This window comes from Lissotriton helveticus, chromosome 9, assembly GCF_964261635.1.
Source record: "Lissotriton helveticus chromosome 9, aLisHel1.1, whole genome shotgun sequence".
Taxonomy (NCBI): Eukaryota; Metazoa; Chordata; class Amphibia; order Caudata; family Salamandridae; genus Lissotriton; species Lissotriton helveticus.
In genome coordinates this window covers 1,138,355,478-1,138,373,703 of record NC_136070.1, presented here as the reverse complement: position 1 = coordinate 1,138,373,703, position 18,226 = coordinate 1,138,355,478, and the positions used below count along the sequence as shown (strand labels likewise).

Here is an 18,226-nt window from a genome sequence, read left to right as displayed (position 1 = left end):
ACTAAATTGATTTATTCTGAAAAATGTTATGATAAAATGTCTACATTTGGTTTTGAATTTTGGAAAAACAACATTGAAACAAAAACCATCTGGGGTTCAAAAGACTGGCAGGTACAAGGTCTAGAAGCATTATTTAGAGCCTGCATGATCCCAGAACAAATAATATTCTTGAATGACACAATTCAACAGACATCCTGTCTTGGTCTAGCCAAGATAAAATATTTAAACAAACCGTCTATTCCGAAGCCCATGCCTGATAGTAATAGCACTACAGATGTGGAGATAGACATATCCCATATTTTACACCAAAACAGCACAAATCCTGATTGGAAAAAATGGTTGATCTGGCCCACAGACACTAATAACTGTCAAGATAGATTCCTGAACAAAACACAGGGGTTTAAACAGACCAGGCCAGACCCTAGATACTCCCAGAGACAACATCCAGGGATAGTTACAGCATACAGTGTAGGGAAACTATGCCTCGAATGGCTACATAAATCCACACTGGCTGAAATTAAGCAACACTTGACTTTACTTAAAGACGGTGCTGACTTGCGTGATTTCATACTGGGACCACGCAAACAGCGTCAAAAACGTTTCATATACGCCGGTATATACGGTGCTTACAACGAAGCTTGGAAAGTAACACAAATTGAAACAGCTGAAAAAATACGAGAAATTGATTGTATAAATTTGGAAAAATCACTTTCTGTAGTGGACAATGGGTTAACAACTCTGTCCTCCAGAATATATTCACTGGACAGCATTGTGTCATCTGCTATTGATATAATAGAGCAGGACTTACTAATGTTACAACATGGTCAGTCCCAATTACGTTCTATTGTACAGCTAGGCTGGACGTTGCAAAACCTGCGTTCAAGCTACGTGCCATGGCGTCTAATCAACATAACGTCATTATTTTCTATCTTTAACCTTACTGATAAACCAATCAGTTTGGCACAAAAAGGAGCAGACTATACGATTCTGAGCATTGAAAAACTTGAGAGATTACCATTGACAATGTCAGAGAGACCTGTCATTGAATGGATAATACACGGAACAATTACAATTCTGATAACAACTTTCCAGTTTAAGTATTGCCAAAAATATATACCAGCAGGCCTGTATGAAAGGTTGGGTAAAGGATACATCAGGTCAACATGGAATTTGCCTTATACACACAAATGTTATAGTGAAGGGAAAAAAGAGGTATTCCTTAGTGGTAACAATTGTAAAAAATCACTAAGTGGTACACTCCTGTGTCAAGGTATTAACTTGCATGGAGCCTGCAAGGGGTCTTCAAATAACCTTTCATGTCACCTGCACGGCACTCCTGCAACACAGATAGAGCCATTTTTTAGACAACTTTCCAACGGCAGTTATGTTCTAATAAGTGACCACAGCTGTTGTGGCATGGTGCCAGGAAAAGCCTATCTCGTGAGCGTTACTTCCACGGTCACTTGCTGTATGCAAGTATTGTATCCAAACAGCACTCCAGACATGGAGGCGGCAATATGGCCTTCTTTGAATATCTTCGAATTGATACTTTAAGCAGAATGAAGTCTATTCTTTTACAGACAACTGTGCCTTTAACCTCGTCCAAAGAGACGTATGATCTGCAAGTTGCAAGGACAGCAGCAGAGGTACATTCCCTATTATCAACAAATTGCCCCGTGCATTTCGTAGAAATGTTAGGTCAAATCTTAAACATGTCTGATACCAGTGGCATCGCACATGTATTTAAGACAATTTTTTCGGGACTGTTAGCACCCTTTGAAACAGTTCTGGGCATTTTCCTGAATTTTGTCCATTCCTTTTTCAGCGGCCTGCCTCTTCTTTTGGGACTTGTAGCAGGCATTTTATTTTTTCTCCTTCTGCTTCGATATTGCAAGCCAAGCCACAGACAGAACTCCAGCTACAATGGAAGAAACGATCTTAGCAATACGCTACCGAGACCGAATCACTAGAGTCCTCGGATTAGCCCGGCTAAGAGATCTGAGTGCAACCTGGTTTCTTTCATTCAGACCAATCTGGCAAGATTGCATCTTACCTGTGCTTCTATGCAGAGAAGAATGCGTGTTAGACATCTGTCTTACACTACCATCAGCAGTACCAATGGATATCGATACTTTGCTAGGTCCGGTAACGACTCATGCAAAGTGTTGTCCCCAGCGGCTACCTATTCTGATGACGGCATTCGTTGAGACTTCACCATTACGAATAGGTGGCAGTGAAGTACGAGAGGAAAGCAGCACCAAACAGGTACAACCTTCAGTGAACATTGCTGATCCCGACATCGATGATGGCAATGATTCTCACATATGCACAATTTCAGCATTTTCGAATTTGGTCGAACTTTCACCTGATGTTGTAGACCAATTTTTCGCAAGCCTGTCTGATATGATGTTCTCTCCGAACAACGAGAATAACTTTTAAAACAACGAGCACACAGCGTTCCCTGAACTCTGAATTCGGCCTTCAGTTTTGATAAACAAAACTACTGAAAGCAATTGGAACTATTTTTTCCCCTGAAAGCAAAATTATTTTTTCCATTTCCAAAATATTTATCTTTTTCTGGCACATGGTACTCTGCTTAAAGTAGAACTATTCTTAGAGAACAGAGCTTCTATTTTTAGAGATACTAGAGACAATATTTTACCTCAGCCTCTAGCACATGTACAGTATTTTTGTAAAGATGTGATGAAATGGTCTCGACCTTCTTTTCTGTATTCAGAGCCATTTCATGTGTAATTTTCGCAAGTCGGTCAGACGATATTTATATATGCATTATCTGAATGATACAACTGCTTGAAAGACGTACAGTATAATACTCATTTTTCGTGTATACACCATACACCATTTCAAATGCAATTTATGTATTTTGGGGTGGGTTGGAAAACACATGCATCGTTATATGTTTACTATTGCTTAGTATTTAGTAATGATTGAAATAATACGTGGAGTGGGTGTTGTGAATCTATCTAGGACCCTAATTAGATATCCCCGATTCATGCCCTTATGTGGTTATAACAAAACATATCCTTATAAAGGCATAGGAATCATGCCCATATCTAGTCATAGCCCATGCAGTCCAAATACGGCAAGGCTACTCCCATAGACTCCTAGAAAGTACAACGTGTTCTTTAAACAAACCAAGCCTCCAGCAGCCCGGGAATTCCCCCTGCTTTTGTTTTGATTTGCACAAGAACTCCTGGAGTCCAGAAAGAACTGTTAGTTCTTAGTGACGTCTTATGTCCAACCTTACGTCAAACACGGCACCTTTCAGGTATAAATATACCAACGTTGCCTTAAGCGTGGTTTGGAGCAGAGCGGCTATCTACTTGCCCGACGCCAAGACGATGCGAGAGCCGAAGGTAGCCGACCCTCCCTTGACGCACTGAGAGAGACGCTGTCTTTTCTCCAGCCGAGAAATCTAGCTCCGGTGTTTCCAGTCACCCTTGCGGGTTGCTGGGAGATCGAGATCGAGTCCTGAGAGAGAGATACAAGACCTCCTACATTCTAGAACCAAGGTACGGAGTTGACTAAACCCTTGAGAGAATTCTTGACTCAGATTCTTGGCAAAAACCAACTTAACTTAAACTGCAACTTACTTACTCCTTCCCACGTATTAGGCTTAGGTCAGGTACACCGGGGTAGGCGTATCTTAGAAGCACCAGTTGAGTAAGTTAGTCAATGTTTTTATGTATGTATATATTTTATCCATTTTAAAGTATCATATGGCTAAGAAACCATATCAATGCTTTTACAGTATTATTTCATAATACTCCTTTTACTGTACGCACTTTACTTCATGATAAGTATTGCAACTGTGGCAATTCATTTCTCTTGCATGAGAAAGAAGACTGCTCAATAAATAACAACTTTTATTGAAAACGCCCGTCTCTCTATTTCTCTGCACTCTGGTGAAATTAAGCATGCACGATTGACTGAGTGAAATAGTTGTCTATTGTTTTCACACGACTCTAGAGATACACTCTTTATTCTGAGGGAGCAAAGTTGTCATGTTTATGCGGTTGTCAGAAACTAATCCCTTCTTGTCTAATCAGGAAAGTTAACTCCTTCCTGAACATTCGAGAAAGTTTCTAGTGACCTCTGAGCTAGCTGGCAAAACTAATTAAGTCTAATATAGTCAGGAGAGACCTAGATGACTTCAGTCCTACGTCTACACTACTGTTTATATTATTCCAATGCGCAGAGCCTATTGGGAATATAGGAACTACACTACAGAAAGAGCCAGCACGTACATAAAGCTGGAGAGGTGAAAGGAAACAGTGGGGAGAAGAGGCTACATTGATAAAGCACCACACAGGGGAGAACAATTCCTGCTGGTAAAGGTCGCCCTGAGATATTGGATGGAAAGTGAAAAGGACTGAGTGGGGAAAGCCAATAGAAAGGGACTGCTCTAAGCAGAGTCCACAATGGGGTGATGCGGCACCAAACTGGGAAGAGTTGGTACTGGAGGACAGACCACATTGAGGAAAAGATATCCTATAGTAAAGGCAAACTAGGAAGGGGTTGTACTGGTAATAGGAAGGACGAAATGAGGACATGCAGGGAAGAGGCTTTGCAGGGAAAATTGTGAGCAGAAAAAAGGCCACAATGAACTTAGGCTGCCCCACGGAGAGGCCAAACGGTATGAACCCTTGAGGAGAAAACCCCCTTCCCTCAGGAAAGACATCCATTCAGAGAGGATGCATGTGGGATTGATTACAATGAAGAGGAGCCATGATATTACGACACACAATTGGAAGGGGCAACACTAAGTAGAAGCCACAAAGGACGCTGTACAGGTGAGACACAGCACTGAGGAGAACAATTTGCACCAAGGAGAGGCCTAACTCAGTGAAGCGATCTCACTGGGGATGGCGTTCACTGGAGTGAAGTCACACAGGGAAGAGGAGATTGTATAATGAAGAGGATGAATTAGGGAAACTCTGTAATTGAGGAGGACAGACTGCACCAGGGGACGAGGGGTAAGACACACTCAGGAAAGGGTGCACTGTATTAAAGCCACAATGAAGAAAGGGTAAAACAGGAATATATATTGATGCATTCTGCTGAATAGCAAGTGGAAATGATTTGCAATAGTAAGAGGAATATCGACCCTCAGAAGTGAAATCATTTGTAAGATAAATTTAAAGATGAAAATATTACAGCCCCATTACATGCTGCAGTTGTTCTGTGTGACAAAACAGCATTATCGTTACCATATGTAAAGTCTGAAAAGGAGATGAAGTGTACATATACTAAGTAATATAACATGAGATGAAAAGGTGTACATATACTGACCAATAAATGGTAACACTGTAAAAATATAATAAATATGACAATGTATGATTATATTTCATAACTGACTCAGTATCTTAGACAATAAAATGGGAAACCAAAAGTTGTAAAAATAATAGTCATAATCACATTCACTGAATACATATTTGTTATTTCAGTATACATTGTTTCCACATTAAGTCTTAAATTAGCAGCCATTTGAGACATTACTTTACGCTACCTTCCCCATTGCTATGTAATCCAATCCATCAGAGCAGTTAAAGACAACACACTGCACAGCAAGCGCTTTGGCCAAGTCTTTTGTGGTCTCCGTTTTGCCTGTACCAGCAGGACCCTCTGGTGCACCTCCAAGATTCAAGTAAAAAGCTCCAATCTGCAAAAGGAAATAATATGAATGGGAAAACCCATCAATTAACCTCATCTATTCTGAAGGTTCGTCGTTGATCGGAAGTAAGTACATCATTTTTTAAATTCACGGATTCATACACTATCTACCCCCTTTCAATCCTTATCTAGAAATACCCCAAGGATTTGGAATGCAATACCTTCATCCATCAATCAGACAAGCACTCCTTATTATACATGCTAAATGCACTTTGAAAATTATTTATTATCGAAAGACGTTTTATACCTTAGTGCAATAATCCCTTCACACCTATTACTATATTACTCACCCTACTTCAAGGACTCTTTATATAATATCCTTGTATGGATTCCATATGCATGCAGTTGATGTCCTGGTTCATTTGTTAAAATCACTGCATGGATAATGCTTATGCTGATGTATGTCCCCCTTTACACGATTTTATATATTATATATATCGAACATATTTCACTCCTACTCCTTTGTACACAAATTCATATTAAGACAGTTTTTACAGTAATTATGAGAGTGGTGCAGAGATAAGAGATATGACTATTAAGTGATTAAGCAAATATGGAGAATAGGAGCTAAAACTTGTTATTGTTTGATACTCAAGTAAACAATTGAAACATATTCAAACAATACATGCTAGTAAATAATCACAATTTGTATAATTTAACATATGACATCTGAAGAAATTGTAAAACTTTATAAATATGACCCTCTTAAAATGTATGTCATACAAATATGAACTATTTTACTATTGAAGAAATACATAAATGAAGCACTAGCAGTCGGTGCAAAAGAGTCCCTGATCCGCACAGAATGTTCTGGAGTTATATTGGCCTAAGGACCTGCACAAAGGCAGTGCACCTTGGGCACATGGGCACCAGCTTTACTATAGTTATTTCATGCGTGTTTTGAGCAGAGCACACACCAGGGGCTGTATGCCAAAATGTCCGTTTTAGAGCGTTTCGTAAAATTTGACAAGAATAGCTCAAATTAAAAAGAAGGGTGTGCACACTATCATCGCCATTATGCATTTCCTGTCCTCCTGATAGTATGCACCCCGTGTAAAAATGGCAGAAGTTTCGTACAAAGAGCTGATCATTGGATATTCACGTTTGCAGGAACATCTTATTTTAATCCCAGGCTTTCATTTCCCAGGTTACACGGTATTTACACTGGTGACTATCTCCTAATAATTCACATATTGAGCTCTGTGTTAATTCAGGTTGATGTTACCAATGAGTGTAAAATATCTGCGACCTAATTGCATTGCCAATGTTTTAACGTTGATTTTCTGAACGTGTTTAAAACATTTGCGTAATAGTTGTTTTCAAGGTTCGCTTAGTAGAATGCATGCAAAAACAGGTTAATGTAGTAATTGGGTTATTACATTTAAAAGCACGTTTTATGGTCAACATACGATATCGTTGTCAGCTTCATTCGTTACATGCGAGAAAAGTATTTCATTTATTTTTCTTATCACTTTCACGAGGGGGACCGTTGGTCAGGAGAGTTCACGTGTGAGCTCTGGGGCCACGAGGCACTAACTCGTTCAGGGCATTTAAGAGCTTTGCATGAGTTGGTTTAATTCAACACAGTGGGCAGTGTAGCTGAGTGTTGTCGCCCAGATTGTATATTTTGAAGTGTTTTCTATCTGAGACACTACTTGATAAATTGCAGCATTGATACATGATGTGGAACTGGTGTTCTGACTTTTCTGGTTTGGAAAATGTTGATTCTATGGGATAATTTTCATAGGTTTCAGCCCGCCAAGTACCACGCAACAGGCGTTAGACTAACGCATTTCAGTGTGGTGGTCTGCATCACTGGACTGAAATGCAAAGTCACGCATTATCCCACCTCCTCAGCTGTCAAAGCGGAAGCGCTGCTTTGCAACAATACTGACTGAATTTAAGCTGGAGTAGCAGCGCGTGGTCACGGTGCGCACTGCTCCCAGCAGCCTTGGAGCCTGGCTGAGCTGCTCACAGTTCTAGCTGCTGCTACAATGTATAAACACTGATAATAAATTCATTGCTGATTCACCCAACAGTGCATGCTGCGGCACATTACTGTTACAATTAACACAGAGTCAGCAGCCCAATGGCTAGTAATGAGACAGTGTAGTCAGGACATCAGTTGTCAGATACACACCTATAGGCGGGTCCGTAATGGGCCTGCGGCGCGAGAATGTGGTGGTGAGAATATTTGGCTTCTCCTGGGAATAGCAGCACAGCTTGCATGGTGCAGCCAGAGCCCAGAGCACAACACCAGCCCTCTCACTCAGAACAGTGAAACAATGACGGCCTCGGGGGGTGCAAGGGAGGAAGGCTCTTCCTCTTCCTGCACCCAGCACCATTGGGGAGGGTTGGGAATTTTGGAGAGTAGGTTTGTTTAGTGGTAGGCCTTAGGGGGTTTCTAGGAAGCCAATCGGCTGGTTGGTGTGGGCAAGTCGTACATAAGATAGCCGAAGGGCACGAATGGGCGGGCGGGGAGAACATATGAAGAAATAAGATTGGATGGAGAGCGATTGGGAATTTGGCTGGGACATTCAAAAATGAATCAGTTAGGAAGGGGTAAATGGGTGTGGTTGAATGAGAGTGGATGCAAGGGAGTAAGCCTGGTGCGTTAATGGTGAATTTTTTTGAGTAGGTCGGGAAGACAGTTGGGTGAAATCTTCTGTCACGCGTCCAGGTAAAGGTTGACGGCATTCCGGTTATTTGAGGTATTGTGCATGGCGCTAAGGCGTTTTGGCAGGGACCTGGCTAGATACGGCACGCACTTTTTCCGCATCGGCGCAGCCACAGCGGCAGCACAACTGGGCTGGTCATGGGACAGGATACGTCAGACTGAGAGGTGGAGATCCAGATGCTTTAAAAGATATGTGTGCAAATAGGAGATCGTTTTTTTGGGGGGGACACTGCAGCGCTTAAGGAGGGAGCTTTGATTTGTGCACTAAGATATTTTTCTTGTTGTAGGTGGTGTGGGGGGCCCAGGGACCAACACAGTTACCTGGATCGTTGGACACTCTTTCATACATTGGGCAGCCAAAAATGCAGATTGACAGGTCTACAGTCGTAACCTGGGTCTGAGGAGCAGCCATGATGAGATGCATTGGTGGGGTAAAGGAGGAATGCATTGGAGGGCATTATTGCACTGGTTGACAAAAATGACATCGCAGAGAGGCTGCCCTGATATGTTGGTCCTGCATTTGAGCGAACATGACTTGATACGCCTGTCAGGTTTGGGAATACTACAACAGATGCAGAGGGATCTGAAAGTCATGAAAAGTAATCTGGTGGGAACGTGCATTGTATGGACTGAGTTTGTGCCGAGAAAGATGTGGAAAGGGGCAGTGAAACCCGCAGCAGTGGAAAAAGCCTGCAGGAAGTTAAACAGGGCACTGAGAGTTTTTTGCGCCTCAAAAGACATTAAAGTGATTGCTCATGTTGGGCTCCGATTGGAGGAGCCTTTGCTGTTTAAGGATGATGGGGTGCACTTTTCGCAATTGGGGTATGCTTACTATATGATAGAGATGCGGGACGTTATAAGCAAGTTGTGGAATGAATCCATCTGGTGTCATAGTGAAGTTCAGGAGTGATGGCAAACGGTGCACGAGACAAAGGGATGGGGCAGGTAACCCAAAGGGGGATCCCTGGTTGGCAGTACTTTGGAGGGGGGGAGTCACTGATGGGCACACCCACCCCTGGGGGGGAAGGGGTGAATAATTGGAGGTGCAGGATGCAAGAGTGTGACGGCAGGAGATACAGGAGAGGATGTTGAAAGATAAGCGAAGAAGTGAATGGAGAGATCGATGGGGTCATGGAGTGAAACGAGAAGAGAGAATTGGTGCAAAGGGAAATGGATGAAGTGAATGAAAGGTTTGATGTTGGGGATGGTTATAATTAATTGATGTTTGGTTAAGTATAGGTTAAGTATAAATGGCCTTTTACGCTTCAAGTACAGCGTGGAGTGTGGTTATTGTGCAATCATGCCCGGAGTTGGTTTCCACGAGGCTGAAGAGTCAGTCAGTCTGACTCGTTGCAGCTACCAGGCGGCACATTTTACCATATTGAATCTCTTCGCCTTGCTGGCTGGCAGTCACTGCAAAGTAAGTGCGTGGAGTCAGGGTCACTAAAACCCTAATTGCTTATGCTGCATTAATGTTAATACAATTTACTTTTATAGCGGCACGGTCATGATTATTCTTCATGTGCTGCCACATCTGTTTGATCAACGGTTTCCAGCCGTGGTTGGTCACAGTCCGGTCCGAGCCTCAATCTCAGGCTTACTGACTCGATGCTCAGTGCTATAGGCAATACCAACCACAGGGGCAGTCCAACAAACCTGAACCAGGGACAGTCAGTATATACACCTAACAAATGGTTCAAGAGACAAATTGCTTCAAATATGCAATACAACACAAAAATCCAAACAATTGTGCAAAAGTATAAGAAAAATCAAAAAAGAGGGAATTAAAAAAGAAGCCCCTCATACAAAAAAATCATATATCAAAAAAATTATTTATTACATATAATAAAAACAGTTAAGACAGTTACGCTCAAGAAAAATTGCTGGTATACAAACAATACATATCACAAACCAGATAGGTGACAAACATAGAAATACACGTTACAATAAAGGAACAACATATAAATGTTAAATGTCGTATACTTGTAAAGCGCACAGCTGCCCCAGCAAAGGGGCGTCCCGGCGCTGTATACCGCTGGGGAACCCGTCCTGGCTTTCCCTGTGGGATGGTCCCTACTGGGAATCCCCAAGGTGGAGCCAGGCATCCCCGGCGTTGATGGGGCCGTTGTGGAGATTAGGCAAGCTAATGCCCAGAGTTGCCGAGTGGGACCCCAGGTTAGAGTAGGCACCGAGGCGAGAATTGTCGAGTCCGCTGACCCTGGTCCACGACCCTGCCGCGTCGGGAATTGAACCTTGGTCCCGGGCCGACTTCTGCTCCCGGGTCTGCCGCCTCTAACCAGTGAGCCACACCACTCCACAAAAATAATGTTTTCTAATACATTTTTTTCAAAACATATTCATCTGTTTCATATACAGAAATGCTCTCAAATCAATGAACAAAGGGTGTGGTGGCGTCGACGTTTCGGTCTCAACCAGCTTAGTTCCACGAGACCATCCTCAGGACGAGAAGGTTGCACATAATCTATTAAAAAACATACATGCATATAAATATACAACATCATATATATCTCATCAGTCTCCCCATTTTTGCATGTGTGATCGTATGCCCACACTGAACCAAAAACAAGTGCACCACATATCGTGCAACGTAGGTGTCCCAAAGGACAAACATAGATTAAAAACATTACCACTACCAACACCCTCAAAGTGTCAGATACTCATAGTCTCTGGACTCAGAATTCAAAAAGTGATCAACATCCTCTGCGTGCACCCTTGTGTCAACACACAGGATAGTACTCACTCAGAACCACTCGTTTCAAAATTCAATTATCTGTAATCTTCAAAGAGAAAACAAAGCATCAATACCGGGTTGTGGCCGTAATTATCGGAATACTAACCAACCTACATATCCCACTCTTACCTCGACTGAAGCTTCAGTCGTCTGTGGAGTATTCTTAGCGGATTCATCTAATGGATCCACTCTCTAAAATATACACAACAAACAAAAAACAAACTCTAACTATAAGTTCACTAAGGGCTCTAGGTGTGCCAACCACATTCGTGTATACGACCACTTCACGATACATCGTGCAAACTTACCATCTGGCGGTAACTCAGTCCATATCGGTCATCCAGCCCAGCTCTCTATCGCGTTTGCTAGGGCGCGTTGTCGTGTTAACCTATAACCTCTAATCCGACGTCAATGACGTACTTCAACTCATGGCGGCCATCTTAAGTGTACCCAAACGCAGCATCATAGCTTAATATAGATATTAATCGAGGTGCCAGGATCGCAATATAATAAGTATGAATTTATTTTAATCTAATGCGGTAACAAACTTTAGTGGCAGAGACGCACTCACCAATCAAACTTCAAGTAAAAAGCGTACGTATAGCTCAGTGGTCCTGGGCATCTCACTACGGTAGCACAGAAGTGTATCACACAGAGGCGGCCATCTTACAAGTACCGAACGAGCTTTAAAATTCGGTATCTCTCGCTAGTGCTGATGCCACCAGCAATCATAATGCATCACCAGGGGTCCTGCTATAACTATGATCATTGCCACATCATAGTTGATGCTACTAAAACAAACACAGTTTTTACAAACAATGCACTATAATGACGTGGTTTATATTGTGGCTACCAACATTAATCACTCAGTGGGATTCTATATACAGGATCAACACTACCATACAATTAAAACGATAGGGTTACTTATCTAGCTACCCCCATTTATCAAAAGTCATCATCAGCTAAAATTGATCTCCATGTATCCATATGTCAACAATAGTTTACAATGTTGACAATGTTTGCCATTCCACAAATTGATTAAGACCATTCTCCACACCCTTGCTAGCCAAATCCACCTGTTCTCCTTCAGTGTGAGAAGGCGATCCACATCATGCCTGCGTTTGGATTGTTTAACTACATCTATCACAAACCAATGCGATTCCATAGGATCATGTGCTTTCTCTAAGTAGTGTTCAACTAATGGTGCTGTCATGTTTTTACACCTGATCCTTGACTGATGTTGCATTATGCGCTTTTTCACCTCCTGAGATGTCTTCCCTATATATTTTAGCGAGCAGGGGCATTGTATACAGTAGATGACATTCTTTGTTAGACAATTGGAGTGATGTTTAAAGGTCCATTCTCTGTCATTTAACATGCATGACTTGACTGTTGCAGTGGTGGAACATGCGGTACACTGTCCACACGGGTAATGGCCTACTACTGGTCCTAGTCCCCACAGATTTTGTAATGTGACCGGAGACGGCTCCTTGTAGGCTTTCACCAAGCGGTCTTTTAAGTTCATGCCTCTTTTGAAGGCAAAACGTGGGCAGTTAAACTGTGGTTCCAATTTCTGTATCAAATGCCAATTCTTGGCGATTATCTTTTTAATGGTATTGGACTCAGTTCCAAATGTGGTTACACAAGTGATTGTGTTAACCTCATTGGGATCCTTCATTTTCGTTTGTAGCAGAGTGTTTCGATCATAGTACCACGCTCTTTTTAGAGCCCGTTTCACCAATCTGTAAGGATATTTCCTAGCCATAAGTTTTTGTTGTAGGATTTTTGCCTCTTTGAAATAATCCTCCCTTTTGGTGCAGTTCCTCCTAATCCTGAGGAACTGCCCAAAAGGGAGGTTATCTCGCAGATTCCGTGGGTGGTGACTGTGATATTTTAGGAGGGTATTCCTCGAGGTGGGCTTAGTGTATAAACTCACTGCAATTTTTCCTTCATAATTCTTAATGCACAAGTCTAAAAAACTGATCGATTGATTATTGTATTCCATAGTGAATTGTAAATTCTCATCACGTTCATTCAACCATACTAGTTGCACCTCTGCCTCTTTCATCCTGTTTGGGACAGGACCTTTTTCAATATTTTCATATTCCAGTTACCCCTGACGAAGGAGCTATTCCCGAAATGCATTCGGTGTATATGAATATGGATAACATCTGTATTGTCACAAGCTGAAACTTCCTACAACCTTTCTTGAGGATTGTATATGTTGGATAATAAAACTCAGAAGATCTGAATATCGATGCTTCATTTAATTCAAAACTGGTTTCAAATGGACAAAAAATGAATAGAAATTGGTTTAAGATGGACGAACATTGGATAAGGAATGACTACTACAATGTTGCTGGAGTCATAGTGGCCTACGGGCCTTCACAAAGGCAGTGCACCTTGGAGATTGGTGACACACTTGGTCATCAGCTTTACTACAGTTACCACATAGAAAGAAGTCTGACATCCCAGGAGGCATAGATTACATATGGGCTCCAGAGATTCCCAACTTGTGTTTTTTTTCACAGATTCTATCACCATATGGCATGAAAATCTACAAAGGCTGCACTCATCACCATTTTTTTTATATATATAAAAATCGTAATATCATCTAAAACACAATCCGTTCATTGTGCAAAAACCAACAGGAAGAAAAACATCCATCCATATCCAGCAATCAAGAATTCTGTCACAGAATTCATTGGAAACACTACTGTATGTATTTGATATATTTTACTTTGATATAAATGAGTTTGTGTACATATGTCAGAGAAATATACATGGACCATAGTTTTCCCTGGAAAGCGCTTGCATTCCTTACCGTTATGTACTTGGAAAGTTTGGTTGCTGAAAATTAACAGGCACTGGTATGGTGTATATTTAAAAGTTCACAATCCTTTTTTTCCTTTTTTTGTCCACATTAAAATAATATTCCGAGTGAAACCCCCCATTCCTCCTTGTTGCCTTAAAAAAAGGGGGTTTTGTATGCCCTTTCTCATATTTTCAACGCAATTACTGGTGCAAAGTTCGGGTATTAAAGTAGCATTACATCGAACTGTAGGAAATACATAGCTAATCGATTTCACTAAAAATACATCTCGGTTTCTGTTCACATCATTTGCATTGATAATTTTGCCCTGATGGACCTCTGAGAAGAACCAATACAAAATACCTTGGTGTCATAAATTAAAAAAATTGCACAGACAATCAGGATTTCCAGGTGGTATTTTCCCTTTTTAGGTTTTGCCTAGCCAATGCGTACGAAGTACGCATTGGCTAGCAAAATCTTATGTAATTTCTCTGTGGGGTCGGGTATCCGCCCCCTCCACCCATTGGCTAGCTCCATAAATGGAGGCTAGCCATTGGGAGAAGGCTCTGTCCGTCAATCTCGGACCAGATTCGGGGGCGTTCCCGAGAATTTTTCCCTTTTGGCTACGTCAGCCGAAAGCCGATTCTCGGGAACGCCCCCGAATCTGGTTCGGCATTGAGGGCACTCGCCTTCCTGCTCTCCCATGTTGTTCCCAGACTCAAGTTTGGTCTTCTGGTGTTGCAGGAAGCGTCCAGGTTGTTCCCAGACCCAAGTTCGGTCTTGTGGTGTTGCAGCACCTGCATGAGCTCTGGGTGCCTGGGCGCTCTTCAGAAAGTCCCAGAATTGCGGTATCTGTGCCGGAGCGCAGGAGGCGGTGTCAGCGCTGCCACAACACTTTATAATTTGTGTCACCGCAGTATGAAAAGGACTGCAAAATAGACGCCGACACGGAGAAAACACCCCCTTTGGCTGCACAGATGGCGTTGTCTTGGGTGATCTGTGTGTAATTATGACCCGTCTGTGGGTGGTACTTGAGTACGCCTCGTTATTATCTCTTCTGACGGGCTCTGGGCGCCTTACTCCGTGTGTTATTCCCCGCTGCTGTAATAATCGGCTGTCGGCCGAGGCGGTATTGTATGGTCGTAGCCTTTCTGCTGCCGAGGTTGATTTGAGTACAAAGGCCACGCATCATGGATTCCAATGAGGGATAATTGATGAGGACGCGTCACCGTCCAGTAGCCCTGCGCGGGGTCCGGTGTGCTGGAGTTCATTATCGTCGGAGTGACCTCCGTCATGCCCCCCCTCCCCCCCTTCCAGGTAAGAGTGACACAGCGTCACGTGCCAGCCACAGGGAGGCTTCAGGCCTACAAACAAAGACGTGTCCGCTATATTCCAATACAGCGTGAGTGCAATAATATAGTGCGGTAAACATTGGAACACTATAAGAGCAGTCATTACTGACCAGTTTCTGGCGTCGTTTCTAAAATTGCTTATTTTCTTCTTTATTGTAATCGTCTTTGAGCCTTCCACATCTCAGCGTCTACCTAGGAATAGAGGCTCAAATGCGGTCAACTGAATAGCACAAGACCACAAAGAGCTTTAAAGGCAAAATATATCTATTTTCAATGTTTGCTGTTGACTTGTACCCTAGCCGTCGAGGCCGCTCTTTCCTCCACACGTTGCCTTTGGCTTGGCGTGGTAGGCCACAACACCGCGGAGGGCTCCATTTACATTTTCACCCACTAACGGCATACACACAGGAAAGAAATGCAAACCATTGACATACGCAAAGTGAGACCCGGCCACCATATGAGCGAGAGGTGCCTTGAAGCAGATGGAACATTTGGACAAAATCCTACCGAGATGCCGTTTATTGCGTATGGCATACATTGCTTTATTGGGGCCATCCATGAACACGCTTTCTGTGTTCTTGCGTCTCGGCTGTGTTTAATATCAACTGGAGGGGCCTGTTTTAGTCCTACAGGAATTTAACGGGACGGCACTAGATTGGTTGTATGTCAGAGTATCGATAACAAAATTATCACCGGACGTAAATATTGTGTTGTAAATATTATTTGCAAAAAACATTGCTCCTTTGAGGTTAGGTTTACCAGGATGTGGCCTAACGGCTACAGCGGTCAACCTCGAAGCTGTAGAACAGAGTTCGAGTGTCGGCAGGGACGCTCAACAGCCTGTGATTCTGAGCAAATCACTTAATCTGCCTGTGCATAACAAAATTAGTGTGTACGTGTGTAAAGCAACTGGTGATTATTTTTTTTTTTATTTATGCAATTTTATATAGCGCGGACTTTCGTAGGCAATGTTCTTCACTTAAGCTATAGTTCGTGTCACGCTTGCTACGTGACTGGGAACCTGGGCGGACAAACTGGGTTCTGGAGGGGTGGGTAGGAGGGTGGTCAGAGGGGCTGGTCACGTGAGAGTGGGTGGGAGGGTGGGCTGAGGGCTTGCCACAATCCGAAGGGCCAGGGACAACAAACATGTAGGCAAGGGAGTGGCATTGAGGAACATCTGGCAGCGCGGAGGGTTGAGGCCCAGCGACTCCCAAAACAGATAAGGTTCTTGCGGGTACGATCCGGTGAGGTTAAAAGAGGAAGAGCAGGAGGAGGCAAGGCGGAGGGGCTGGCACGGTGTCATGTCAGCAGTCGTCTCTGTCTCCTAACCTTGGAATTCCCTGGAAATGGCACGACTTTCTTGCCCGAAGAAGTGTGTGGGGGGGGGGGTGCGGGGTGGGAGGTTCTTGTTTCTAAATAGAGGCCAAGGATTGAATGGTCTGGATACACTCATATTTGCCCCTCGTGCTCATAACTTGGAGGCAACTAGGGCAAACCCAGCGCGCAGGAAGAGTGCGTGTACCAAGACTGAATAAAAAAAAAAAAGGCGGGGGTGGGGGTGGGGGTGTTCGTCTCTTTCCCCATCCCATAAACACCTCCAAAGCAGGATCCGCAGGACACTGGAAATGTCCGCCCCCATAGACCGTAAAGACTACGAACGTCTGTCGGGGACCTATGGGTGGTTCTTCTCGAGGCCCTGTGACTGTCTGCAAGAAGCCCCCTGTCTAATACTATTGTTAAATGATGTCCAGACGAGTTGTCAAACTTCAATGCTGCTGGTGACACCGCCGGTTTGTGTGCGCCTACACGTCTGTGTGAGCTCCTGCTCGGTGACTGCTCGTGTATGACCATGTCCATGTGTGTCTGTTGTGACTGCTCTGACTATCTTCGTTGATGGGAACAGGAAGCGTAGGGGATTTATCCCCTCCCCCCCTCGATTTTGGAGTGGAGGGGACACGCGGTAGAAGTTTAGGTCGACAGAAAAACTGCGCACTTCCACTGTTGACATCCGCATGGGATGACGGCCCTGCTGCTTTCGACCTGCTGACCGGCCTAAGGCTTCAGACAGGGTCGGATTTATTCTCTGGGGCCCGAGGACAAATTCCCGAGGTCAGATGTAGGTGTTGTTTGTCAGGTCTGGGGCAGGGTCCCCATTTAGCACATTGTCATTCTCCATAGAATGCATCTCCTTCTATCCTGGGCCAAGGGCCCAGCATGGAGGACTCTGCCCTGCTTCTGTGTAGGAGTACACATCCTCCTGGCAAAGGGAGGTGCTGGGGGCTATTGGAGTTCCTCTTTGATAAGGTGATGCATCTTTTTCATGCAACTCACCTCAAATACAGACATACATGGGAAAGCAAACCTGCTCCATACCTGTTTGACACTTAATGGAACTGCTTTGCTTTGTCAACAAATGCCCCGAGCAACGTGTTTGTGACAGTGAGTGCAGAGTGACAGTGAGTGCAGAGTGACAGTGAGTGCAGAGTGACAGTGAGTGCAGAGTGACAGTGAGTGCAGAGTGACAGTGAGTGCGAGAGCAACAGTGAGTGCAGAGTGAGTGCGACAGTGACAGTGAGTGCGACAGTGACAGTGAGTGCAGAGAGTGCGAGAGTGACAGTGAGTGCGAGTGCAGACTGAGTGCAGAGTGAGTGCGAGAGCAACAGTGAGTGCAGAGTGAGTGCGACAGTGACAGTGAGTGCGACAGTGACAGTGAGTGCAGAGAGTGCGAGAGTGCGAGTGAGTGCGAGTGACAGTGAGTGCGAGTGACAGTGAGTGCGAGTGACAGTGAGTGCGAGTGACAGTGAGTGCGAGTGACAGTGAGTGCCAGTGAGTGCGAGTGACAGTGAGTGCGAGTGACAGTGAGTGCAGAGCGACAGTGAGTGCAGAGTGACAGTGAGTGCAGAGTGACAGTGAGTGCGAGTGCAGACTGAGTGCAGAGT

The 18,226-nt window shown here is 43.7% G+C and overlaps 1 protein-coding gene across 1 annotated transcript in view; it reads right to left on the bottom strand.

The window, feature by feature from the left end:
- The window catches only part of DNAH12 (dynein axonemal heavy chain 12), a 1,534,490-nt gene that overhangs the window by 971,869 nt on the left and 544,395 nt on the right, over positions 1-18,226 (bottom strand). Inside the window, exon 26 of the mRNA XM_078661571.1 lies at positions 5,531-5,683. Within this exon, the coding sequence (XP_078517697.1) occupies positions 5,531-5,683 (153 nt within the window). The remainder of the gene's footprint in view (positions 1-5,530; positions 5,684-18,226) is intronic.